The following is a 26,019-nucleotide window of genomic DNA, read 5'->3' as shown; positions in this document are numbered from 1 at the left end:
TGCCTGCAGTGGAATATATTTGCTATTTACGAAAATGTCATCAGTAGCAAAAACAAACTCACCAATTAATTCCCTGTTCCACAGATGGCAGCGAGGGAGGGTTACTCCACAGGCTCCTGGAGAGGCAGGAGGTAAACCTAGTCTGAGATGACATGCAATCATGTACAGTAACTAGACACAACCGTAACTGAAGAGTGGTGCTGTTCAGGTATGTAGAATACATGGCTACTAGCAGGAGTCAGCGCTAGAGGGCGCTCATCTCCCAGCACAGCAGTGATTTCTAACCAGTGACTAGAGAGGGTTACACGTTCATGTCCTGCCCGCAGCTCCGCCCCTTTATCTTTAGCGCGAAATCTCCCCCGTTCATTGTCGCCGATTGGCTGCTAGTGGCGCGAAACTAAACACGTGACGTCGGAGTTTGCCGCGAAAGTTTAGCATTGTCCTGAGCAGAGCAGCAGCAGACCATGGACGTTTCCGAATCTAACGTGGCCGCCGCGGCCGGAGGAGCAGCAGCACTCGTCAGGGATGAGGTGGCCGAGAAGTGTCAGAAGCTCTTTCAGGACTTCCTAGAAGAGTGAGTGCCCGCCGCCGCCCGCGACCCACCCCCAATATACCCCCGGCCCCGCAATGCGGTGCCTCCCCTCCCCCTCACTGGCCCCGGGCCACTATGCAGTCTGCTAGGGACCCCAGTGCGATACCCTGATCATTGTGTAATGTAACTCACATTATACGTCCTTCCCCCTGGTGCAAATGTGTCAGTGATCCCTAGGTCCCCGCTATAATGTGCCGGGGATCCCTCTGCAGGTGACGACACCCCCTCATACTGGCCCTGAGCCCCTGTGTAATGTGCCGGTGGGTACCCTACCGCTTGTTCCCAGTGTAAGCTGCTAGGAGCCGCACACTACCTCTCCCACACTGCTATGGAGAGCTGCCTCATGCTGGCACAAGGCCCTTATGATAAATCGAACGTTTTACTGATTCTCAGAGTATAGAACTTCGAGACAACTGAGGGGACTATTCATGAAACTGGGAAAACTGCCCATTGGAGAAGTTGCCAATGGCAACCAATAAGCATCTCCCTTACATTTTTTAGACTACTATATAAAGGCTTACGTCAATGCTTGTTTTCATGGGCAACTTCTGGTCATTTTGTCCACTCTTCACTGCTTCGTGAATGGTTGGTTCTATATGTCGTGGCTCCTCCCCCTGACGGAAAAGGTCCCTTAGGCCACTTGGATCTAGCCTCTACCCCTTCATATTGGTGCTAGATCCATCAGTTTGTGTTTGTGCTGGGAAGATCTCCCTGGTACAGTGTATGTGCATTGCAGTGTCTCATGTTCATTACACAAACCTAATATTTACATGTGTACAGTATGTATTCCCTATGCTGCTGTTTCCTTCATGTAACCAGTAGTAATGTGTGTTGCCCATGCCCAGTGTGTCTTCATGGTTGTAATCTCAGCATTTACTTCCAGTGCTGTGCTACTGTATGTAGTGGCATATTTATCATAGAACGTTGCTGTAAATCCTCAGGAATACCTGTGTTTGGGAGATGCATGTAAATTACTGTATACTCAGGATGTATGATAAGAGGACTACAGCCGATTGCAGAGATAATCTACTATGGTACCCTGTGTTTCTCTGACGTCCTAGTGGATGCTGGGAACTCCGTAAGGACCATGGGGAATAGCGGCTCCGCAGGAGACAGGGCACATCTAAAGAAAGCTTTAGGATCACCTGGTGTGCACTGGCTCCTCCCCCTATGACCCTCCTCCAAGCCTCAGTTAGATTTTCTGTGCCCGACGAGAAGGGTGCACACTAGGGGCTCTCCTGAGCTCTTTGTGAAAGTTTTAGTTTAGGTTTATTATTTTCAGTGAGACCTGCTGGCAACAGGCTCACTGCATCGAGGGACTAAGGGGAGAAGAAGCGAACTCACCTGCGTGCAGAGTGGATTGGGCTTCTTAGGCTACTGGACATTAGCTCCAGAGGGACGATCACAGGTTCAGCCTGGATGGGTCACCGGAGCCGCGCCGCCGGCCCCCTTACAGAGCCAGAAGAGCGAAGAGGTCCGGAAAAATCGGCGGCAGAAGACTTTCCTGTCTTCAGATAAAGGTAGGCGCACAGCACCGCAGCTGTGCGCCATTGCTCTCAGCACACTTCACACTCCGGTCACTGAGGGTGCAGGGCGCTGGGGGGGGCAGCGCCCTGAGACGCAATAAATCGATAGAAAACCTTTTATGGCTAAAATAAATGCATCACATATAACTCCTGGGCTATATGGATGCATTTAACCCCTGCCAAAACATACAAGAAAACGGATAAGGACGCCGAGAAAGGGGCGGAGCCTATCTCCTCAGCACACTGGCGCCATTTTCCCTCACAGCTCAGTTGGAGGGAAGCTCCCTGGCTCTCCCCTGCAGTCACTACACTACAGAAAGGGGTTAAAAAAGAGAGGGGGGCACAAATTAGGCGCAGTATAAACAATACAGCAGCTATAAAGGGAAAAACACTTATATAAGGTTATCCCTGTATATGTATATATATATATATATATATATATATATATATATATATATATATATATATATATAGCGCTCTGGTGTGTGCTGGCAAACTCTCCCTCTGTCTCCCCAAAGGGCTAGTGGGGTCCTGTCCTCTATCAGAGCATTCCCTGTGTGTGTGCTGTGTGTCGGTACGTTTGTGTCGGTACGTTTGTGTCGACATGTATGAGGAGAAAAATGATGAGGAGACGGAGTAGAGTGTCTGTAATAGTGTTGTCACCTCCTGGGGGGTCGACACCTGAGTGGATGTACTGTTGAAATTGCGTGACAGTGTCAGCTTTGTATAAAAGACAGTGGTTGACATGAGACAGCCGGCTACTCAGCTTGTGCATGTCCAGACGTCTCATACAGGGGCTCTAAAGCGCCCGTTACCTCAGATACAGACGCCGACACGGATACTGACTCCTGTGTCGACGGTGAAGAGACAACCGTGATTTCCAATAGGGCCACACATTGCATGATTGAGGCAATGGAAAAAGTGTACACTCTTCTGATAATATAAATACCACCAAAAAAAGGGGTATTATGTTTGGTGAGGAAAAACTTCCTGTAGTTTTCCTGAATCTGAGAAATAAAATGAGGTGTGTGATGATGCGTGGGTTTCCCCCCGATAACAATTGATAATTTCTAAAAAGTTATTGGCAGTATACCTTTTCCCGCCAGAGGTTAGGGTGCGTTGGGAAACACCCCCTAGGGGGGATAAGGCGCTCACACGCTTGTAAGAACAAGGGCTCTACCCTCTCTGGAGATGGCCGCCCTTAGGGATCCTGCTGATAGAAAGCAGGAGGGTATCCTAAAATGTATTTACACACATACTGGTGTTATACTGCGACCAGCAATCGCCTCAGCCTGGATGTGCAGTGCTGGGTTGGCGTGGTCGGATTCCCTGACTGGAAATTTGATATCCTAGATAAGGACAGTATATTATTGCCTATAGAGCAATTAAAAGATGCATTTCTATATATGCATGATGCACAGCGGAATATTTGCCGACTGGCATCAAGTATAAGTGCGTTGTCCAATTATACCAGTAAAGTGGTCAGGTGATGCGGATTCCAAACGGCATTTGGAAGTATTGCCTTAACAAAAAAGGGGATGTACCCCAGGTCGCCTCTCAAAATAAGACGCCGTATTATCAGGCGCAGTCCTGGTTGGCAAGCGGACAAAAGGGTTCCTCTTTTCTGCTCGTGACAGAGGGAGAGGAAAATGGCTGCAGAGATCAGCCAGTTCCAAGGAACAGAAACTCTTTTCCGCCTCTGCCAAGCCCTCAGTATGACGCTAGGGCTTTACAAGTTCAGGCACGGTGGGGTCCCGTTCTCAATGAATTTCAGTGCGCAGTGGGCTCACTCGCAAGTAGACCCCTGGATCCTTCAGGTAATTTCTCTATCGTCCTAAGTGGATGCTGGGGTTCCTGAAAGGACCATGGGGAATAGCGGCTCCGCAGGAGACAGGGCACAAAAAAGTAAAGCTTTACTAGGTCAGGTGGTGTGCACTGGCTCCTCCCCCTATGACCCTCCTCCAGACTCCAGTTAGATTTTGTGCCCGAACGAGAAGGGTGCAATCTAGGTGGCTCTCCTAAAGAGCTGCTTAGAGAAAGTTTAGTTTAGGTTTTTTTTTTCTTTACAGTGAGTCCTGCTGGCAACAGGATCACTGCAACGTGGGACTTAGGGGGAAAGTAGTAAACTCACCTGCATGCAGAGTGGATTTGCTGCTTGGCTACTGGACACCATTAGCTCCAGAGGGATCGAACACAGGCCCAGCCGTGGAGTCCGGTCCCGGAGCCGCGCCGCCGACCCCCTTGCAGATGCTGAAGCGTGAAGAGGTCCGGAAACCGGCGGCTGAAGACTCCTCAGTCTTCATAAGGTAGCGCACAGCACTGCAGCTGTGCGCCATTTTCCTCTCAGCACACTTCACTGGGCAGTCACTGAGGGTGCAGAGCGCTGGGGGGGGGCGCTCTGAGAGGCAAATATAAACCTTATACAAGGCTAAAAATACCTCACATATAGCCCATAGGGGCTATATGGAGATATTTAACCCCTGCCTGACTGGAAAAATAGCGGGAGAAGAACCCGCCGAAAAAGGGGCGGGGCCTATCTCCTCAGCACACGGCGCCATTTTCTGTCACAGCTCCGCTGGTCAGAACGGCTCCCAGGTCTCTCCCCTGCACTGCACTACAGAAACAGGGTAAAACAGAGAGGGGGGGCACATTAATGGCTATATATATATATATTAAAGCAGCTATAAGGGAGCACTTAATATAAGGATATCCCTTGTATATATAGCGCTTTGTGGTGTGTGCTGGCAGACTCTCCCTCTGTCTCCCCAAAAGGGCTAGTGGGTCCTGTCTTCATTAGAGCATTCCCTGTGAGTTTGCGGTGTGTGTCGGTACGTGGTGTCGACATGTATGAGGACGATATTGGTGTGGAGGCGGAGCAATTGCCAAATATGCAGATGTCACCCCCCAGGGGGTCGACACCAGAATGGATGCCTTTATTTGTGGAATTACGTGATGGTTTATCTTCCCTTAAACAGTCAGTTGAGGACATGAGGCGGCCGGACAATCAATTAATGCCTGTCCAGGCGCCTCAAACACCGTCAGGGGCTGTAAAACGCCCTTTGCCTCAGTCGGTCGACACAGACCCAGACACGGGCACTGATTCCAGTGACGACGGTAGAAATTCAAACGTATTTTCCAGTAGGGCCACACGTTATATGATTTTGGCAATGAAGGAGACGTTACATTTAGCTGATACTACAGATACCGTAAAACAGGGTATTATGTATGGTGTGAAAAAACTACAAACAGTTTTTCCTGAATCAGAAGAATTAAATGACGTGTGTGATGAAGCGTGGGTTGCTCCTGATAAAAAGTTGATAATTTCAAAAAAGTTATTGGCATTATACCCTTTCCCGCCAGAGGTTAGGGCGCGCTGGGAAACACCCCCTAAGGTGGACAAGGCGCTCACACGCTTATCCAAACAAGTGGCGTTACCCTCTCCTGAGACGGCCGCACTTAAGGATCCATCAGATAGAAAGATGGAAGTTATTCAAAAGAATATATACACACATGCAGGTGTTATACTACGACCAGCTATAGCAACTGCCTGGATGTGCAGTGCTGGAGTAGTTTGGTCAGAATCCCTGATTGAAAATATTGATACCCTAGATAGGGACAATGTTTTACTGTCGTTAGAACAAATAAAGGATGCATTTATCTATATGCGTGATGCACAGAGGGATATTTGCACACTGGCATCTCGGGTGAGTGCTATGTCCATTTCAGCCAGAAGAGCCTTATGGACACGACAGTGGACAGGCGATGCGGATTCAAAACGTCACATGGAGGTTTTGCCGTATAAAGGGGAGGAGTTATTTGGAGTTGGTCTATCAGACTTGGTGGCCACGGCTACTGCCGGGAAATCCACTTTTTTACCTCAAGTCACTCCCCAACAGAGAAAGGCACCGACCTTTCAACCGCAGCCTTTTCGCTCCTACAAAAATAAGAGAGCAAAGGGCTTGTCGTACCTGCCACGAGGCAGAGGAAGAGGGAAGAGACACCAACAGGCAGCTCCTTCCCAGGAACAGAAGCCCTCCCCGGCTCCTGCAAAAACCTCAGCATGACGCTGGGGCCTCTCAAGCGGACTCGGGGACAGTGGGGGGCCGTCTCAAAAATTACAGCGCGCAGTGGGCTCACTCGCAGGTAGACCCCTGGATCCTGCAGATAATATCTCAGGGGTACAGGTTGGAATTAGAGACGGATCCTCCTCATCGTTTCCTGAAGTCTGCCTTACCAACCGTCTCTTCCGAAAGGGAGAGGGTGTTGGAAGCCATTCACAAGCTGTACGCTCAGCAGGTGATAGTCAAAGTACCCCTATTACAACAAGGAAAGGGGTATTATTCCACTCTATTTGTGGTACCGAAGCCGGATGGCTCGGTAAGGCCTATTCTAAATCTGAAGTCCTTGAACCTCTACATAAAAAAGTTCAAGTTCAAGATGGAGTCACTCAGAGCAGTGATAGCGAACCTGGAAGAAGGGGACTTTATGGTATCCTTGGACATCAAGGATGCGTATCTACACGTTCCGATTTACCCCGCACACCAGGGGTACCTCAGGTTCATTGTTCAAAACTGTCACTATCAGTTTCAGACGCTGCCGTTCGGATTGTCCACGGCGCCTCGGGTCTTTACCAAGGTAATGGCCGAGATGATGATTCTTCTTCGAAGAAAAGGCGTATTAGTTATCCCATACTTGGACGATCTCCTAATAAGGGCAAGGTCCAGAGAACAGCTGGAGACAGCTTTAGCACTATCTCAAGAGGTGCTAAGACAACACGGGTGGATTCTGAATATTCCAAAATCCCATTTAATCCCGACAACTCGTCTGCTGTTCCTAGGAATGATTCTGGACACGGTTCAGAAAAAGGTTTTCCTTCCAGAGGAAAAAGCCAAGGAGTTATCCGATCTGGTCAGGAACCTCCTAAAACCAGGAAAAGTGTCAGTACATCAATGCACAAGAGTCCTGGGAAAAATGGTGGCTTCTTACGAAGCAATTCCATTCGGCAGATTCCATGCAAGAATATTCCAAAGGGATCTGTTGGACAAATGGTCAGGGTCGCATCTGCAGATGCACCTGCGAATAACCCTGTCACCAAAGACAAGGGTGTCACTTCTGTGGTGGTTGCAGAAGGCTCACCTATTAGAAGGCCGCAGATTCGGCATTCAGGATTGGATCCTGGTGACCACGGACGCCAGCCTGAGAGGCTGGGGAGCAGTCACACAAGGAAGAAACTTCCAGGGAGTATGGACGAGTCTGGAAAAGTCTCTTCACATAAACATTCTGGAACTAAGAGCAATCTACAATGCTCTAAGCCAGGCGGAACTTCTCCTGCAAGGAAAGCCGGTGTTGATTCAGTCGGACAACATCACGGCGGTCGCCCATGTAAACAGGCAGGGCGGCACAAGAAGCAGGAGTGCAATGGCAGAAGCTGCCAAGATTCTTCGCTGGGCGGAGAATCACGTGATAGCACTGTCAGCAGTGTTCATCCCGGGCGTGGACAACTGGGAAGCAGACTTCCTCAGCAGACACGATCTTCATCCGGGAGAGTGGGGTCTACATCCAGAAGTCTTCAACATGTTAATAGACCGTTGGGAAAGACCAATTGTAGACATGATGGCGTCTCGCCTCAACAAGAAACTGGACAAATATTGCGCCAGGTCAAGAGATCCACAGGCAATAGCTGTGGACGCACTGGTAACTCCTTGGGTGTACCAGTCAGTGTATGTGTTTCCTCCTCTGCCGCTCATACCAAAGGTATTGAAGATCATACGGCAAAGAAGAGTAAGAACAATACTAGTGGTTCCGGATTGGCCGAGAAGGACTTGGTATCCGGAACTTCAAGAGATGCTCACGGACGAACCGTGGCCTCTACCTCTGAGAAGGGACCTGCTACAGCAGGGTCCCTGTCTTTTTCAAGACTTACCGCGGCTGCGTTTGACGGCATGGCGGTTGAACGCCAGATCCTAAAAGGGAAAGGCATTCCAGAAGAAGTCATTCCTACCTTGATTAAGGCACGGAAGGAAGTCACCGTGAAACATTATCACCGCATTTGGCGAAAATATGTAGCGTGGTGCGAGGATCGGAGGGTTCCGACGGAGGAATTCCAACTGGGTCGTTTCCTACATTTCCTGCAATCAGGATTATCTATGGGTCTCAAATTGGGATCCATTAAGGTTCAAATTTCGGCCCTGTCAATATTCTTCCAAAAAGAATTGGCCTCTGTCCCTGAGGTCCAGACTTTTGTCAAGGGAGTACTGCATATACAGCCTCCTGTGGTGCCTCCGGTGGCACCGTGGGATCTAAATGTAGTTTTAGATTTCCTCAAATCCCATTGGTTTGAACCATTGAAAAAGGTGGATTTGAAATATCTCACATTGAAAGTGACTATGTTACTAGCCCTGGCCTCTGCCAGGAGAGTATCTGAATTGGCGGCTTTATCTTATAAAAGTCCTTATCTAATCTTCCATTCGGATAGGGCAGAACTGCGGACTCGTCCGCATTTTCTCCCTAAAGTGGTATCAGCATTTCATCTGAACCAACCTATTGTGGTGCCTGCGGCCACTAGCGACTTGGAGGACTCCAAGTTGTTGGACGTTGTCAGAGCCTTAAAAATATACATTGCAAGGACGGCTGGAGTCAGAAAATCTGACTCGCTGTTTATATTGTATGCACCCAACAAGTTGGGCGCACCTGCTTCTAAGCAGTCGATTGCTCGTTGGATTTGTAACACAATTCAACTTGCACATTCTGTGGCAGGCCTGCCACAGCCTAAAACTGTAAAAGCCCACTCCACAAGGAAGGTGGGCTCATCTTGGGCGGCTGCCCGAGGGGTCTCGGCATTACAACTCTGCCGAGCAGCTACGTGGTCGGGGGAGAACACGTTTGTAAAATTTTACAAATTTGATACCCTGGCAAAGGAGGACCTGGAGTTCTCTCATTCGGTGCTGCAGAGTCATCCGCACTCTCCCGCCCGTTTGGGAGCTTTGGTATAATCCCCATGGTCCTTTCAGGAACCCCAGCATCCACTTAGGACGATAGAGAAAATAAGAATTTACTTACCGATAATTCTATTTCTCGGAGTCCGTAGTGGATGCTGGGCGCCCATCCCAAGTGCGGATTATCTGCAATACTTGTACATAGTTATTGTTAACTAATTCGGGTTATTGTTAAGGAGCCATCTTTAAGAGGCCCTTTCTGTTGTCATACTGTTAACTGGGTTTAGATCACAAGTTGTACGGTGTGATTGGTGTGGCTGGTATGAGTCTTACCCGGGATTCAAAATGCCTCCCTTATTGTGTATGCTCGTCCGGGCACAGTACCTAACTGGAGTCTGGAGGAGGGTCATAGGGGGAGGAGCCAGTGCACACCACCTGACCTAGTAAAGCTTTACTTTTTTGTGCCCTGTCTCCTGCGGAGCCGCTATTCCCCATGGTCCTTTCAGGAACCCCAGCATCCACTACGGACTCCGAGAAATAGAATTATCGGTAAGTAAATTCTTATTATTTCAGGGGTACAAATTGGAATTCGAGACGTATCCCCCTCGCCGTTTCCAAAGGTCTGTTTTACCGACGTCTCCCGCTGACAGGGAGGCAGTTTTGGAAACCATTCACAAGCTGTATTCCCAGCAGGTGATAATCAAGATACCCCTCCTGCAACAGGGAACGGGGTATTATTCCACACTATTGTGGTACCGAAGCCAGACGGCTCGGTGAGACCGATTTTAAAATCTAAAATCTTTGAACACTTGCATACAGAGGTTCAAATTCAAAATTGAGTCACTCAGAGCAGTGATTGCAAACCTGGAAGAAGGGGATTACATGATGTCTCGGGACATCAAGGATGCTTACCTTCATGTCAAAATTTACCCTTCTCACCAAGGGTATTTCAGGTTATGGTACAGAACTGTCACTATCAGTTCGGACGCTGCCGTAGGGATGGTCCACGGCACCCCGGGTCTTTACCAAGGTAATGGCCGAAATGATATCCCTTCGAAGGAAGAAAATTTGTTATCCCTTACTTGGACGATTCCCTGATAAGGGTAAGATCCAGGGAACACTTGGAAGTCGGTGTAGCACTATCTCAGGTAGTGTTGCGGCAGCACGATTGGATTCTCAATATTCCAAAATCGCAGCTGGTTCCGACGACTTGTCTTCTGTTCCTAGGGATGATCCTGGACACAGTCCAAAAAGAAGGTGTTTCTCCCGGAGGAGAAAACCAGGGAGTTATCCGAGCTAGTCAGGAACCTCCTAAAACCGAACCAAGTCTCAGTGCATCAATGCACAAGGGTTCTGGGTAAAAATGGTGGCTACCTACGAAGCAATCCCATTCGGCAGATTCCACGCAAGACTTTCCAGTGGAACCTACTGGACAAATGGTCCGGGTCGCATCTTCAGATGCTTCAGCGGATAACCCTGTCACCGGGGACAAGGGTATCCCTCCTGTGGTGGTTGCAGAGTGCTCATCTTCTAGAGGGCCGCAGATTCGGCATTCGGGACTGGGTCCTGGTAGCCACGGATGCCAGCCTGCGAGGCTGGGGAGCAGTCACACAGGGAAGGAATTTCCAGGGCTTATGGTCAAGCCTGGAGACATCTCTTCATATAAACATTCTGGAACTAAGGGCCATTTACAATGCCCTAAGTCAAGCGAAACCCCTGCTTCAGGGTCAGGCGGTATTGATCCAATCGGACAACATCACGTCAGTCGCCCACGTAAACAGACAGGGCGGCACGGGAAGCAGGGGGGCAATGGCAGAAGCTGCAAGGATTCTTCGCTGGGCGGAAGATCATGTGATAGCACTGTCAGCAGTGTTCATTCCGGGAGTGGACAACTGGGAAGCAGACTTCCTCAGCAGACACGATCTACACCCGGGAGAGTGGGGACTTCATCCAGAAGTCTTCCACATGATTGTGAACCGTTGGGAAAAACCAAAGGTGGATATGATGGCGTCCCGCCTCAACAAAAAACTGGACAGGTATTGCGCCAGGTCAAGAGACCCTCAGGCAATAGCTGTGGACGCTCTGGTAACACCGTGGGTGTTCCAGTCAGTGTATGTGTTCCCTCCTCTGCCTCTCATACCAAAAGTACTGAGAATTATACGGCAAAGGGGAGTAAGAACGACACTCGTGGCTCCGGATTGGCCAAGAAGAACTTGGTATCCGGAACTTCAAGAGATGCTCACGGACGAACCGTGGCCTCTACCTCTAAGAAAGGACCTGCTCCAGCAGGGGCCTTGTTTGTTCCAAGACTTACCGCGGCTGCGTTTGACGGCTTGGTGGTTGAACGCCGGATCCTGAAGGAAAAAGGCATTCCAGATGAAGTCATCCCTACCCTGGTCAAGGCCAGGAAGGACGTAACCGCAAAACATTATCACCGCATTTGGCGAAAATATGTTGCGTGGTGGGAGGCCAAGAAGGCCCCTACAGAGGAATTTCAACTGGGTCGTTTCCTCCATTTCCTGCAAACAGGACTGTCTATGGGCCTAAAATTAGGGTCCATTAAGGTTCAATTTTCGGCCCTGTCGATTTTCTTCCAAAAGGAACTGGCTTCAGTGCCTGAAGTTCAGACATTTGTAAAAGGGGTACTGCATATACAGCCTCCTTTTGTGCCTCCAGTGGCACCTTGGGATCTCAATGTTGTGTTGAGTTTCCTAAAGTCACATTGGTTTGAACCACTCACCACTGTGGACTTAAAATATCTCACATGGAAGGTGACGATGCTGTTAGCCCTGGCTTCAGCCAGGCGTGTGTCAGAATTGGCGGCTTTATCATATAAAAGCCCTTATTTAATATTTCATTCTGACAGGGCAGAATTGAGGACTTGTCCTCAATTTCTACCTAAGGTGGTTTCTGCACTTCACATGAAGCAACCTATTGTGGTACCTGCGGCTACTAAGGACTTGGAGGATTCCAAGTTGCTTGACGTGGTCAGGGCCCTGTAAATATATGTTTTCCAGGACGGCTGGAGTCAGAAAATCTGACTCGCTGTTTATCCTGTATGCACCCAACAAACTGGGTGCTCCTGCTTCTAAGCAGACGATTGCTCGTTGGATTTGTAGTACAATTCAGCTTGCACATTCTGTGGCAGGCCTGCCACAGCCAAAAATCTTAAAATGCCCACTCCACAAGGAAGGTGGGCTCATCTTGGGCAGCTGCCCGAGGGGTCTCGGCTTTACAACTTTGCCGAGCAGTTACTTGGTCAGGAGCAAATACGTTTGTAAAATTCTACAAATTTGATACCCTGGCTGAGGAGGACCTGGAGTTCTCTCATTCGGTGCTGCAGAGTCATCCGCACTCTCCCGCCCGTTTGGGAGCTTTGGTATAATCCCCATGGTCCTTACGGAGTTCCCAGCATCCACTAGGACGTCAGAGAAAATAAGAATTTACTTACCGATAATTCTATTTCTCGTAGTCCGTAGTGGATGCTGGGCGCCCATCCCAAGTGCGGATTGTCTGCAATACTGGTACATAATTATTGTTACCAAAAAATTCGGGTTATTGTTGTAGTGAGCCATCTTTTATAGAGGCTTCTCTATTATCATGCTGTTAACTGGGTTCAGATCACAAGTTGTACAGTGTGATTGGTGTGGCTGGTATGAGTCTTACCCGGGATTCAAAATCCTTCCTTATTGTGTACGCTCGTCCGGGCACAGTATCCTAACTGAGGCTTGGAGGAGGGTCATAGGGGGAGGAGCCAGTGCACACCAGGTGATCCTAAAGCTTTCTTTAGATGTGCCCTGTCTCCTGCGGAGCCGCTATTCCCCATGGTCCTTACGGAGTTCCCAGCATCCACTACGGACTACGAGAAATAGAATTATCGGTAAGTAAATTCTTATTTTTACAGTAGCAGACCCCATGGATTTTTATGTGGGGTGCTAAATTGTTAAATTTGGTACACTCTACAAAGTGTAGTTGGGTCAGCCATTGTAGCTTATGGGCTACATTGCACAAAGTTATATAGGGGAATTTCCACATGTGCGGTCTAATTCAGAAGTAAAGTGACTGCCTCAACTATCCTTTCTCTAACGTCCTAGTGGATGCTGGGGACTCCGTAAGGACCATGGGGATAGACGGGCTCCGCAGGAGACATGGGCACTTTAAGAAAGAATTTAGGTTCTGGTGTGCACTGGCTCCTCCCTCTATGCCCCTCCTCCAGACCCCAGTTTGATACTGTGCCCAGACGAGCTGGGTGCTTTTCAGTGAGCTCTCCTGAGTTTGCTGAGAGAAAGTATTGTTAGGTTTTTTATTTTCAGGGAGCTCTGCTGGCAACAGACTCCCTGCATCGTGGGACTGAGGGGAGAGAAGCAGCCCTACTCTCTGAAGCTGGGTCCTGCTTCTTAGGCTACTGGACACCATTAGCTCCAGAGGGATCGTACGCAGGATCTCACCCTCGCCGTCCGATCCCAGAGCCGCGCCGCCGCCCCCCTCGCAGAGCCGGAAGACAGAAGCCGGGTGAGTATGAGAAGCAAAGGAGACTTCACAGGCGGCAGAAGACTCCGTTCTTCACTGAGGTAACGCACAGCACTGCAGTTGTGCGCCATTGCTCCCACACACCTCACATACTCCGGTCACTGTAAGGGTGCAGGGGGGGGGGGCGCCCTGGGCAGCATTTTGGACCTCTTTTGGCAAAAGTTAAACATATACAGTGCCCAGCTGTATATATATGTATGAGCCCCCGCCAAAAATTGCATATTTAAGCGGGACAGAAGCCCGCCGCCGAGGGGGCGGAGCTTCTTCCTCAGCACTCACCAGCTCCATTTTTTCTCCACAGCTCCGCTGAGAGGAAGCTCCCCAGGCTCTCCCCTGCAGATACACAGTAGAAGAGGGTAAAAAGAGAGGGGGGGCACATAATTAGGCGCAAAAAACAATATATAAACAGCAGCTACTGGGTTAACATTAATAGGCCCTACACACTGGGCGATTTTTTGAAAGATATGAACGATCTCGTTCATAAATGAACGAGAACTCGTTCATATCTTTCAGTGTGGAGACTCCAGCGATGAACGATGCGCGTCCCCGCTCTCGTTCATCGCTGGTCTCCCGTCGGCTGTGCATGCAGGCCAATATGGACGATCTCGTCCATATTTGCCTGCACTTCAATGCAGCCGCGTGAAGGGGGGAGTGAAGAAACTTCACTCCCCCCGTCACTGCCCCCCCCGCCGCCGGGTCGCTCGTCGGCCGTATCCGCTGTCGGGCAGCTCGGCGGCGGGTCGGCCAGTGAGTAGGGCCCTTAAGTTACTGTGTTATTCCTGGGTTTATAGCGCTGGGGTGTGTGCTGGCATACTCTCTCTCTCCTAAGGGCCTTGTGGGGGAACTGTCTTCAAAACGGGCATTCCCTGTGTGTGTGGTGTCGGTACGCTTGTGTCGACATGTCTGATGAGGAAGGCTATGTGGAAGCAGAGCGGGAGCAAGTGAATGTGGTGTCTCCGCCGACACCTGATTGGATGGATATGTGGAAGGGTTTAAATGATAATGTTAATTCCTTGCATAAAAGGTTAGAAAAAGCTGAAGCCTCAGGACAGTCAGGGTCCCAACCCGTGCCTGATCCTATGTCGCAGAGGCCGTCAGGGTCTCAGAAGCGCCCACTATCCCAAATTGTTGACACAGATACCGACATGGATTCTGACTCCAATGTCGATTACGATGATGCAAAGTTACAGCTAAAATTGGCTAAATCCATCCGTTATATGATTATAGCAATTAAGGATGTGTTGCACATCACAGAGGAAATCCCAGTCCCTGACAAGAGGGTGGATATGTATGGGGAAAAGAAGCCAGAGGTAACCTTTCCCCCCCTCACACGAGCTAAATGAGTTATGTGAAAATGCTTGGGAATCTCCAGATAAAAAACTGCAGATTTCCAAAAGGATTCTTATGGCGTATCCTTTCCCGCCAATGGACAGGTTACTCTGGGAATCCTCCCCTAAGGTGGACAAAGCTTTAACACGCTTATCCAAGAAGGTAGCCCTGCCGTCACACGATACGGCTACCCTCAAAGATGCTGCGGATCGCAAGCAGGAGGTTACCCTGAAGTCCATTTATACACATTCAGGTACCTTACTGAGGCCGGCGATCGCGTCGGCCTGGGTGTGTAGTGCTGTAGCAGCATGGACGGTTACCGTGTCTGAGGAAATTGATACCTTAGACAAGGATACTATATTGTTGACCTTGGGGCATATTAAAGACGCTGTCCTATATATGAGAGATGCTCAAAGAGACATTAGTCTACTGGGTTCTAGAATAAATGCTATGTCAATTTCTTTTTCATCCACTAGGGGTCACTGGAGTACTCTTGGGATATGGACGGGCGGAGCCGAACAAAGGCACTGAATATTCAAATTTAGGACCCTCCCACCCCTCCATATCCCCGAGTACCTCAGTGTACTGTCTCAGTGTTTTTTCGGTGCTCACAGCACGAACATCGGCTTGTGGTATAGCCACACTTGGATTTTTATTTTTAAATTTTATTTTTAATTTTTATTTTTACAACTTAGCACATCCCTTCCCAGTTTCTGAAAAAACATGGGTCCGGGATAGTGCCGCTGCACGGGCAGCGCATGGCGTGTCGGTCCTCACAAAGAGCACCCTCACAGCCACAGACAGCATGGCGTGTCGGTCCTCACAAAGAGCACCCTCACGGCCACAGACAGCACTGCTTCTACAAACAGCAGCCAGGACTAGAGAGCTGGACGGGCTTGCAAAAAGCCGTCGCAGCCAATAGATCACTGGAAGCTGACTGCGTCACAAGGACTACAGAGCTGACGGAGCTTACACAACGAAGCCCCGTTGCAGCCATGAGTCACACCACTGAAGCTGGACGGAGCTTATACAGAAAGTCCCGCCACAGCCAGAAGTTACAGAAAGGTAGGCTGGGGAGCGGGGCGGTCAGCGCAGGCTGCCGCCCCGCTATGTGTGGGTTAATGTGAATACAATACAGCTCCGTCCCGCCGCACAGCAGGGGGAGCTCATACCCGCCAAGACAGCCACTACCTTCTGAGGAGACAAGCCGTCCCAGTGCTCCGGCAGCCGCCAACTCCGTCCTGCCGCATAGCAGGGGGAGATCAGACGACGCTAAACAGCCGCTATGTATCACACAGACGGGGACATCAAGCCGCCCGTCCCAGCGCTCCGGTCGCCGCCAAGCTCCCTCCTGCCGCAGCAGGGGGAGTTCATACGAAGCAGCTGCTCCGTCTGACATCAGGCCGCCCGTCCCAGCGCTCCGGTAGCCGCCAGTCCGTCCTGCCGCACACTGGGCTCCGTACGGCTGCACAGCAGGTAAGCCATACTTAGTACCAGTATGACCGCCGCTCCGTCACGGCCTGCAAATGCCAGGGCAGGCTTCCAACACGGCCGCCCAGCTACGTCCGGCCGCCCATCAGTCTCACTACAGAGACGATCACAAGTGCAGGCTTCCCGCAGATGATCATAGGGGGGGAAGAGGCACGGTGGAAGCTGGCGGATATATGACCAGCTGGGTATATATATATTTATATATATATCTATCACAGATATAAGCTTGTTACCGATACTGACAGTAATAATTGAACTATATTACTGGCTGTGATTTTCAGAGTTTAACCTATATTAATGGCTGCTATTAACAAAGCTAGGGAGCCTATATTAATATATTAATATTAATGTCTGATGTGATCATGGCCTATCAGCTTATATATATATTTATTCATAGAACAGTTGTAACCGTCCTGTGGTTATACTGTATAATAACCTATACGGAAAGGTCAGCATGGCAAACGGGCCATTTTAACCATGCTGCCTGTTGTTTTCCAGTTTGTGATTCTGGAACATTCCTGCCCTACATCTCTAAGCCACTGGAGGCGCAGGGGTGTTAGTGGGAAATTTTAATCGGCATGTAAACTGTTTTTCTACATGATTCTAGAACATTCCTGCCCTACATCTCTAAGCCACCAGAGGCGTAGGGGGGTTAGTAGGAATTTGGTTCGGGTTTCATAGGCCATGTGAACTGCTTTTCACATAAAGATTACTCTGTTTTTTCTTCACAGCGAATAAATCTTTAGTTTTACTAAAGATTTCCGTAGAGAGAATCAACCTTGAGTTTAATATTATTATGCTGTTCACCAATACAATATATATATGACATGATAACGTCATAAGGCGTGCAATGGCTGTCCGTGGCCTATTGGGGTGTCTGTCTGCATAGCGAGTAAGGCTCTAGTACAGACCAAAAAAAAATAACATTGGCATCGGAGTCTCGGAAGTTATTCCGCCAGCTCTAACAAAAGACAGTTTTCCAGAGGAATTCCCTTTGGGTACCACAGTGCTTATTTAACTGGTCTTATAATGTAATGCACGATTCTATGTCAAATCTCACACCGATAACCACGAGTGAGAAGGGTTCATTAGACCAGCACTCAGATAGTGCAGGGTTGTTGCGAACATACATTGCTAAATTACAGGGAGTCAATGTCTCCATTGTTCCACTTAGTAGACTTTGACCACTATTTAATCGTTTACAATATGACGCCATCCGACATTGGTAAATGCGTCTGTGTCAAACATAAAGACCCATGAAACATTTGGGTCACTAGACATTACGGTTAAAAGAAGCTACAGAGTATATCTGTAAAGCTTCTAACGACGTTTCATCGTCGCCAGTTCAGCACGACAAGGCCACAGCTTGTTGGTCCTACATTTGATATTCAGCCGTTAATCGAAACGGAATTCTTGTGCCGGCATTTAATCCCTTTAGACTTCAGTTTCAAGGCGGTGATACAAACACTCACGCCTTGTAACGACAGGTCGCTACGGTCTGCAAGCCAGTAGTTGATGACCTCTTTTCCAATTGTGGGAGCGCGTCTTTACATGTTACCTTTGCGGGGTTTCCAGACTTCAACAGGGTCATGACTGCCTCTGTCGAACGGATTGGCAGGTAGCCATTTGGTCTCTACTGGGTTTCAGCTGTCTTTATAATACAGGCAGAGTCAGGGTGGCTTATTCCCCTCTGGTTGGGGTAACCAATCCATACAGCTCCGTCGCAGTTGCAATCAACAAATCACTTACTGCAGTTTGAAAATGGATTTGCTGCGGGTAGTATTGGCATATTGGAGCCACAAAATACTGGCATTTGCAATGCGTATATACCCATTCCGGTTTGTTCATCACAGGTTTTAGCGTTTGCAATTCGCCACAACCATTAACCATTTCATGTCTACCGTTGCTTATCGCTTTGGGTATTTACCAAAAGTGATGTTGGGATGATAGCTCATCTCACATACGAACTCTGTCTCAACAAAGTTCCTCTAAACTTGCGCTACTAAGGTATACTGCGGTAGCAGATCAAGTTCGAAAACAATCGCATCTAATTCCGTCTAAACGATGTCAATGCCTAGGTAAGATGATAAATACGGTAAATCAAAGACTTTTACCTACTACACCAGCAATAACAAATGTACGTCTAGTAATTAGTGCAAAACACGCACACTAGCGGTACATTGGTGTATTCACCTATTACGAATAACGATGTGTTTTCAATTTAGTTCGCCACCCTTCACTCGCGTTTCCCACAGAGGGAAAAGGGTGCATATACTCTGGACGACAGTCGCAGAGGGTCAGGATTTGTAGTTAAAATTAGCAACAAAGGTTCTAAAACACGACAGATTGCTGTCGATAAATGTCCTAGAACTCTGGGCATTTTACAATGCAATACATAATTCGCTTTCAGTCTGACCAGGTATATACTCTGGTTTCTCTTCAGAACGAATAAATCTTTCGCCTTTTACTAAAGATTTCGGTGGAGAGGAACAACCATGAGTTTCATGTAAATTTTTGATGCATGTCCCACGCTGGCCTTAAGCAGTCAAACAAGGCAACGGCAGTTGCATACACAACAACCAGTGAGAACCAAGTAGCCGCATGGCAATGCGGCAGGTAACTCAGATCCTCAATGGCTCAGAACACCATTATGTGAAAATGTCAAGAGATCATTATGTGAGTGGACATCTGTTAGACAGAGGATCTCACCCGTCAGGATTTGGATCCTGAAAACTGGACATTAAATCTAGAGGTGTTTCATATGTGAGTCCACAGAAGGGGGTTACCCTCAAGTATACATGATGGCATCTCGCCACAATTACGAAAGTTCAGTATGTGTACAAAACAGATCACAAGGGCAGTGGCGGTGGAGTCTCTCACATTCATGTGGTCATTCAGCATCGTGTATCTGGCTCCACCATTTTCCGCTGCTCTCTCCGTTGTCAAAACGGATCATAAGACAGTTTGTCACAGTCATACTGGTGGTATCTCATGGGTTTCGGAGAAGTTTGCTTCTCGAATTTTCAAGGAATACTTGCACACGATCTTGGCCCGCTCATAATACGTCCAACCTGTTACATCAGGGAACGTTAGTTTACCCATAGTTCCCTAGGTACCTATTATCTAGGTACCGCAGCTGCGGTTGACGGGGTGAGGGTTCAGACCGCCCTCTTAAGAAATTGAGCATTACAGTATCGGTTATACTAACCATGTTACGAAATAGTAAGCCGTTTAAGGCAGCTCATTTTTACAAAATTTCGTGTGCTTACATAGGTTGTAAACCTCGGAAGTTCCAACATCATCCTTCAAGTAACCCGTATTCTGTTAAACGGGGTGGGATGGAAAACTGCGTTGATCTGCACGAAGAGTGCAGGTATCTGTGTGGTAAACTTATTTTCAAAGACGTTTGCTTCTATTTGCGTCTGTACACATCTTTCTACAAGGTGTCATCAAAGTTCACACTCTATTTATCCCACCTACAGCGCCAGGCGACTTGAAGTTGGGTTCAGATTTCTTACAGTTTCATATTGTGAACCCTTTCAACAAATGGGAATTAAGTTTCTCACTTTGGAAAACAATTTTTTCTTCTAGCCTTGGCTTCGGCAAGGGTTTGTTTTCATATTTGGGTGCCTTGTATTCCAAGCCACCGTATTTCAGTTTTCTCATGACAAAGCAGATCTTCGGACGAATCACGCTTTCGTATTCTTCACATCAATGTACCAATAGGGGTTCCTGTGTGGACAGCACATTCTAGAACTGAATGTGGTACACGCATTACGCGTTTATATATGTGCCGAACGTCAACAGTACGTGATATGAATACGTTGTTTGTTCTCTATGATACTGCCAACTGGGGTTAGCCAGTTTCTCAGCAGACATTATCGAGTTGGGTAATAATAATGACTACAAGTCAGGCTTACCTTAAGGCTAGGTTACAATCGCCTACGTCAGTAATAACTCATCCCACAGGTTCTGTGGGAATGTCAGACCCAGTGGGTCGTGGAGTGTCTAAAACGCGGCTATATAGCCTTCATGTGCACCATGTTTGTGCACGTTTACACGTTATAAATGGTGGCGCCATCAGCATCTAGCCTTGGGCTGCCTACTGTTACAAGTATCAAACAGCTCTCCCGCCCACGAGGGAAGCTTTGGTACGTCCCAAGAGTACTCCAGTGACCCCTAGTGGATGAAAAAGAAAATAGGATTTTGGTACTTACCAGGTAAATCCTTTTCTTTGAATCCATAGGGGGCACTGGACGCCCACCCAGAGCAGTTTACCTGGGTTGTTTTAAGCTCAAGAGAGCTTAGGGTAACAAGTTTTACTTGATTGATATTAAGCTCAGAGGAGCTTATGGTAACACATTTTCACCGATTGGTTCAAATTATAAAGTTCTATCGGTTATGGTGTCAACTGTTTAGTTGACAGTAAGGTTATGGGTCAACATTGTTGTTGTCCGTTATGTTATAGGTATTCTCCATTGTCAACCTCTCTATATCGTTCCTGTTCGCTCAGTAAAAAACACTGAGACAGTACACTGAGGTACTCGGGGATATGGAGGGGTGGGAGGGTCCTAAATTTGAATATTCAGTGCCTTTGTTCGGCTCCGCCCGTCCATATCCCAAGAGTACTCCAGTGCCCCCTATGGATTCAAAGAAAAGGATTTACCTGGTAAGTACCAAAATCCTATTTTCTCTTACGTCCTAGAGCAGTGTTTCCCAACCACGGTCCTCAAGGCACACTAACAGTCCTGGTTTTAAGGATAACCATACCTGATCACAGGTTATTTAATTAGTACCTCAGTTATTTTGATTGAACCATTTGTGCTCAAACATGGTTATTACTAAAACCTGCACTGTTGGTGTGCCTTGAGGACCGTGGTTGGGAAACACTGTCCTAGAGGATGCTGGGGACTCCGTAAGGACCATGGGGTATAGACGGGCTCCGCAGGAGATAGGGCACCTAAAAAGAACTTTGACTATGGGTGTGCACTGGCTCCTCCCTCTATGCCCCTCCTCCAGACCTCAGTTAGATCTTGTGGCCAGAGGAGAAGGGGTGCACTGCAGAGAGCTCTCCAGAGTTTTCTGTGGAAAAAGAATTTTGTTAGGTTTTTTTTATTTTCAGGGAGTCCTGTTGGCAACAGGCTCGATGCATCGTGGGACCGAGGAGAGAGAAGCAGAGCTGGCTTGTCAAGTTGGGCACTGCTTCTGAGGCTACTGGACACCATTAGCTCCAGAGGGAGTCGGAACACAGGTCTCACCTGGGGTTCGTCCTGGAGCCGCGCCGCCGTCCTCCTCACAGATGCCGAAGATAGAAGGATCAGAAGACATCTTAGGCGGCAGAAGACATCAGATCTTCATGAGGTAAGGCTGCGCGCCATTGCTCCCAGTCTCACACACACTGAGCAGCACTGAAGGGTACAGGGCGCGGGGCGCCCTGGGCAGCAATAAACCTCACATTTTGGCCAAATACAGTTTGATTAGGCTGCGGAGGCAGTAAATCTATGATCCCCCGCCATTTTATTGAAAAATCACTGGGACCGAAGCCCGCCGTCGGGTGGGCGGGGCTTGATCCTCAGCACTAACCAGCGCCATTTTCTCCACAGAAGCTGCATGAGGAAAACGCTGGCTCCCTGGTCTCTCCCCTGCTGAACTTCACAGGCTGGAAAAAAGAGGAGGGGGCACATTAGCGACGCAGTGAGTGGGAATTGGCTTATTATATATAAAAAAAACGTTATCTGGACATATTTTTTCCAGTGTTTTTAAGCGCTGGTGTGTGCTGGCATACTCTCTCTCTCTCTCTCTCTCTCTCTCTCTCTCTCTCTCTCTCTCTCTCTCTCTCTCTCTCTCTCTCTCTCTCTCTCTCTCTCTCTCTCTCTCTCTCTCTCCTTAGGACCTGGTTGGGGTTTTGTCCCCTTATAGGTTAATCCCTGTGTGTGTGGGGTGTCGGTACGTGTGTGTCGACATGTCTGAGGCGGAAGGCTTCTCCAAGGAGGAGGTGGAGCAAATGAGTGGTGTCCCCGTCGGTTGTGCCGACTCCAGATTGGATGGACATGTGGCATATGTTGAATGCAAGTGTGGCATCTTTACACAAAAGGCTTGATAAGGCTGATTTAGGGGGGACATCAGGGGGTCAATCCTCGGATTGGACCGACTCACAGGGCCTGTCGGGGTCTCAAAAGCGTCCCTTAACACAAGACATTACTACCGACTTGGATTCTGATTCCAGTGTCGACTATGACTAAGTAAAATTGCACCCTAGGGTGACTAAAACCATTCAGTGTATGACTGTGGCAATAAGGGATGTGTTGCATATTGTGGATGAACCCTCGGTCCCCGACACAAGGGTACACATGTTTAAGGAAAAGAAACAGATTATTAACTTTCCCACATCTCATGAATTAAATGAATTCTTTGGAAAAGCTTGGGAGACTCCGGATAAGAGACCGCAGATCCCCAAAAGAATTTATATGACATACCCTTTCCCTAAGCAGGACAGGGAGATTTTGGAATCACCCCCCACTGTGGACAAGGCCCTGACGCGCTTGTCCAAGAAAGTGGCGCTACCGTCTCCTGACACTGCGGCCCTTAAGGACCCTGCAGATCGCAGGCAAGAAACTACCTTAAAGTGTATTTATTCTCATACGGTGGCTGTGCTAAGACCGACAATTGCGTCGGCATGGGTGTGTAGCGCAATTGCAGATGAGCTGACAGATCAATTTGATAATATGGATAAGGATACTATATTCCTAACTCTAGCCCATATTAAAGACGCAGTCTTATTTATGAGGGATGCTCAAAGGGACATTGGATTGCTAGCTTCTAGGGCCAATGCCATGTCTGTCTCGGCGAGAAGATCCTTATGGACTCGCCAATGGACGGGTGTTGCGGATTCCAAAAAACATATGGAAGTACTACCCTATAAGGGTGATGTATTGTTTGGGGATGGGCTGACGGACCTGGTTTCCACAGCTACAGCAGGTAAATCAAATTTTTTACCATATATTCCCCAACAGCAAAAGAAAGTAACACCCTATCAGATGCAGTCCTTTCGGTCGCACAAGTCCAGAAGAGATCGGGGATCCTCTTTCCTCGCCAGAGGTAAGGGCAGAGGCAAGAGAGCACCTGCTTCGGCAGGTGCCCAGGAACAAAAGTCCTCCCCGGCTGCTCCAAAACCCACAGCATGACGCTGGGGCTCCCCTGAGGGAGTCCGCACCGGTGGGAGCACGTCTCTGACTTTTCAGTCAGGCATGGGTCAGTTCGGACCTGAATCCCTGGGTGTTGGAAATAGTTTCCCAGGGTTACAAATTGGAATTCGAGGAGATGACCCCGCGCCGATTTTTCAAATCGGCCCTACCAGCTTCCACATCGGAAAGGGATATAGTGTTAGCTGCAATTCAAACGCTGTGTATACAGCAAGTGATAATCAAGGTTCCCCTGCACCAGCAGGGATGAGGTTACTACTCAACCCTATTTGTGGTCCCGAAACCGGACGGTTTGGTCAGACCTATTTTGAATCTGAAATCCCTAAACCTGTACATAAAAAGATTCAAATTCAAAATGGAATCTCTCAGAGCGATAATAGCCAACATGGAGGAGGGGGAGTTTATGGTGTCTCTGGACATAAAGGATGCGTACCTTCATGTCCCCATATATGCCCCCCATCAGGAATACCTGAGATTCGCTGTACAGGATTGTCATTACCAATTTCAGACGTTGCCGTTTGGACTCTCCACGGCCCCGAGGATTTTCGCCAAGATAATGGCGGAAATGATGGTGGTCCTGCGCAAGCATCGAGTCACAATTATCCCATACTTGGACGATCTCCTGATAAAAGCGAGATCAAGGGAGAAATTGCTGAGCAGTGTGGTGCTCTCGCTGAGAGTGCTCCAGCAACACGGTTGGATTCTAAATCTACCACAGTCACAGTTGATTCCGACAACTCGACTACCGTTCCTAGGTATGATACTGGATACGGAACAAATGAAGGTCTTCCTCCCAATAGAGAGAGCCCAAGACATACAGAACATGGTCAGAGACCTGCTAAAACCGAAAAGGGTGTCAGTTCACCAATGCACTCGAGTTCTGGGGAAAATGGTGGCGGCCTACGAGGCCATTCCCTTCGGAAGGTTCCATGCAAGGACTTTTCAATGGGATCTTCTGGACAAGTGGTCCGGGTCCCATCTGCACTTACATCGGAAAATAACTCTGTCCCCAGGGACCAGAGTGTCCCTCCTGTGGTGGTTGCAAAGTGATCACCTCCTGGAGGGTCGCAGGTTCGGAATTCAGGATTGGATCCTGGTTACCACGGACGCGAGCCTCCGAGGATGGGGAGTGGTCACACAGGGAAAAAGTTTTCAGGGTCTTTGGTCAGACCAGGAGTCCTGTCTACACATCAATGTGTTGGAACTCATGGCCATTTACAACGGCCTTTGACAAGCCGAGAGTTTTCTTCGAAACCTACCGGTTCTGATTCAGTCAGACAATGTCACAGCAGTGGCTCATGTGAACCGCCAAGGCGGGACAAAAAGCAGAGTCGCGATGGCGGAAGCCACAAGGATCCTTCGCTGGGCGGAAAATCATGTAAGCGCTCTGTCGGCTGTCTTCATTCCGGGAGTGGACAACTGGGAAGCAGACTTCCTCAGCAGACACGATTTCCATCCAGGAGAGTGGGGATTCATCAAGAAGTCTTTGCAGAAGTAACACGTCTTTAGGGAACTCCTCAAATAGACATAATGGCGTCACGCCTCAACAAAGAACTTCGGAGGTACTGCGCCAGGTCTCGGGACCTTCAGGCAATAGCAGTAGACGCTCTGGTAACACCGTGGGTGTTGAAATCGGTCTACGTGTTTCGTCCTCTTCCTCTCATCACAAAAGTGTTGATGATCATAAGACGAAGAGTACGAACGATACTCGTTGTCCCAGACTGGCCTCGAAGGGTCTGGTACTCTGATTTACAAGAGATGCTCGCAGGAGATCCCTGGCCTCTTCCTCTGAGGGAAGACCTGTTGCAGCAGGGGCCCTGTGTATTTCAAGACTTACCGCGGTTACGTTTGACGGCATGGTGGTTGAACGCCGAATCCTTGCGAAAAAGGGGATTCCGGATGAGGTCATCCCTACTTTAATAAAGGCTAGGAAGGAGGTGACGGTTAAGCATTATCACCGTATCTGGCGAAAGTATGTGTCTTGGTGTGAAACCAAGAATGCACCTACGGAAGATTTTCATCTGGGTCGTTTTCTCCACTTACTACAGACAGGAGTGGATATGGGCCTGAAATTAGGCTCTGTTAAGGTACAGATTTCGGCCCTCTCGATTTTCTTTCAGAAGGAATTGGCTTCTCTTCCAGAAGTCCAGACGTTTGTAAAGGGAGTGCTGCACATCCAGCCCCCTTTTGTGCCTCCAGTGGCACCATGGGACCTGAACGTGGTGTTGCAGTTCCTAAAATCACACTGGTTTGAACCGCTTAACAAGGTTGAGTTGAAATTTCTTACCTGGAAGGTGGTCATGTTGTTGGCCTTAGCATCAGCAAGGCGAGTGTCAGAATTGGCGGCTTTGTCACACAAGAGCCCCTGTTTGATTTTTCATGTGGATCGAGCTGAATTGAGGACACGTCCGCAA

General features: G+C 48.6%; 1 protein-coding gene, 1 non-coding gene and 1 pseudogene across 2 annotated transcripts in view; all 3 read left to right on the top strand.

The window, feature by feature from the left end:
- Positions 1–364: 364 nt before the first annotated feature.
- MCM6 (minichromosome maintenance complex component 6) overlaps positions 365–26,019 on the top strand; it is a 136,460-nt gene continuing 110,805 nt past the window's right edge. The window contains exon 1 of the mRNA XM_063933715.1: positions 365–574. Coding sequence (XP_063789785.1) covers positions 465–574 — 110 coding nt within the window. The 5' untranslated portion in view covers positions 365–464. The remainder of the gene's footprint in view (positions 575–26,019) is intronic.
- LOC134946928 (U5 spliceosomal RNA) lies at positions 17,113–17,220 on the top strand (annotated as a pseudogene).
- Positions 18,827–18,943, top strand: LOC134946841 (U5 spliceosomal RNA). Its single transcript, XR_010182425.1, has one exon. It is a non-coding gene; the product is annotated as a U5 spliceosomal RNA (small nuclear RNA).

This window comes from Pseudophryne corroboree, chromosome 7 (assembly GCF_028390025.1).
Source record: "Pseudophryne corroboree isolate aPseCor3 chromosome 7, aPseCor3.hap2, whole genome shotgun sequence".
NCBI classification, from domain to species: Eukaryota; Metazoa; Chordata; class Amphibia; order Anura; family Myobatrachidae; genus Pseudophryne; species Pseudophryne corroboree.
Note: the sequence above shows the minus strand (reverse complement) of the source record. Positions and strands in the feature narration are given on the sequence as shown.